At 42.8% G+C, this 1723-nt stretch overlaps 1 protein-coding gene across 1 annotated transcript in view; it reads right to left on the bottom strand.

Moving 5' to 3' along the window:
* Nucleotides 1-672: 672 nt before the first annotated feature.
* The window catches only part of BAAT (bile acid-CoA:amino acid N-acyltransferase), a 13532-nt gene continuing 12481 nt past the window's right edge, over nucleotides 673-1723 (bottom strand). The window contains exon 3 of the mRNA XM_007950327.1: nucleotides 673-1263. Coding sequence (XP_007948518.1) covers nucleotides 673-1263 — 591 coding nt within the window. The remainder of the gene's footprint in view (nucleotides 1264-1723) is intronic.

The raw sequence follows: 1723 nt of genomic DNA, 5'->3' as shown, positions 1-1723 counted from the left end.
AGTAATGTGTATTCTTAACCTAGTTCTAAACCCAAACCCACTGTCACTGGGTTGATTCCAACTCATAGAGACCCCCATTGGGTTTCCAAGGCTGTAAATCTTTACAGAAGTTATTTGCCTCATCTTCTTCCCGCAGAACAGCTGGTGGGTTTATACTGCTGACCTTCTAGTTAGCGGCCAAATATCTTAACCACTGCTCCACCAGAGCTCCTCTGACCTAGCTCTAGTTTTCCAATGATCGTGATAACAATGAGCCTTGAACATATTTTCAATTATGAGCTAGCTATGCATATATAGTTTGAATTTTAGGAAATCATCAAATATCACATATGATTCGATGCATATTTGTTTTGTATACCAGAGGATTCTGTGTTTCATTGTTGGTGACATTTTTTTCCCCTTGACAATCACTTTAATTGTGCATTGGGATATTTTGGGACAGGCAAATCTCTAAGTTTATTTCTACAAATAGAGGCCCCTCAGTATAAAATACTGGGTTGAGCAGAAACCAATTTTCCCTTTCCCAACTCAAGACATTATGATTTCATTCATCCTGATTTCTCTTGCTATAACTTCCTTCTTACAATAAGAGATCAAAAACATGTCTTCACAAACATGAAGAGATGGTAGGGGTAAAGAGATTTGTCTGTTTCCCAGGAATATCTACTATCCTCAGAAGTGGCTGGTCGGCACTGGAATGAGGTGCTTCCTTAGAAACTTCTGGATCTCCTTCCAAGAGTGTTCCTGTGCAGCTGCATGAGGGATCACCTCTCCTCCCCAGGCAATTGGAAGGTTGCTTACCCATGAACCATAGCACAGTGGGGAGTACGGAGGCTGGATCAAGTGGCCTGCCCCAGGGTAAGACAGCAGGGTCCAGTTGTTCCTCCCATTGCTCTTCAGTTGTTCTATGGCACACTCAGCAAACACTTTGCTGTTTAGGTTCCTATCTTCCTCTCCCACGATGAAGAGCAAGTGTCCCTGGGCCTTTTCAACTGGGAGGAGGAAAGGCTTATTGGCCTCAGCTTGAGGGTCCCCCAGAGACTGATAGAACTCTAGTAACCCCAATGCGTTCCTGGACAGTAAATGTGAAGTACAGGGCAAGGGCTGAATGATCTGACCACGATACTCCTGAAAATTTGTGAAAACAAAGTTGGGCCCATTAATAAGGACTGTGGCCGTCACTTGTTTTAGGTGAATAGCCATGGAGAGTCCAATCTCTGCTCCTTTGCAAATGGAAACAATCCCAATGCCTGGGCCAAGGACCTAAAAATAATGGAAATGAGATGTTGGTCTGTTCTTCATTTGGCAAGGCCCACAATTTCAAACAACCAAAGAACTCCAATGGCCAATGAGAGCAAAATAAGTATTAAACCCACCCACATGCCCAGCCCAAGCATTCTGAAATATATAATGAGTGTTTAAAGAAAACAGTCCCTTGAAAATCCATCAGGCTACTAACTGAATAATATGCATTTGGATTGTGTTAGGTGCTGAGTTTAAAACACCCTAAATAAATGCCAATGTAGTTGGTAAAATAGGAAATATAGGCATGTGTGGTAGTTAAGTTTGTGTCAACTTGTCTGGGCCTGGTTGAGTGATGTACAGTGGACTTGAGTTACTGGCCTGTCATGTGATTTGGTAACATCGGGACTATGCCATTTTCTTTGTCAACCTTGGGCTTGTTAGTCTCAGCAGCCAGTAGCTGCTTGAGTGAAGAGATACC

The sequence above is a fragment of the Orycteropus afer genome, unplaced genomic scaffold (genome assembly GCF_000298275.1).
Source record: "Orycteropus afer afer isolate SDZICR_OR568_19922 unplaced genomic scaffold, OryAfe1.0 scaffold00267, whole genome shotgun sequence".
NCBI lineage: Eukaryota > Metazoa > Chordata > Mammalia > Tubulidentata > Orycteropodidae > Orycteropus > Orycteropus afer.
This window is presented reverse-complemented; position numbering and strand designations above follow the sequence as displayed.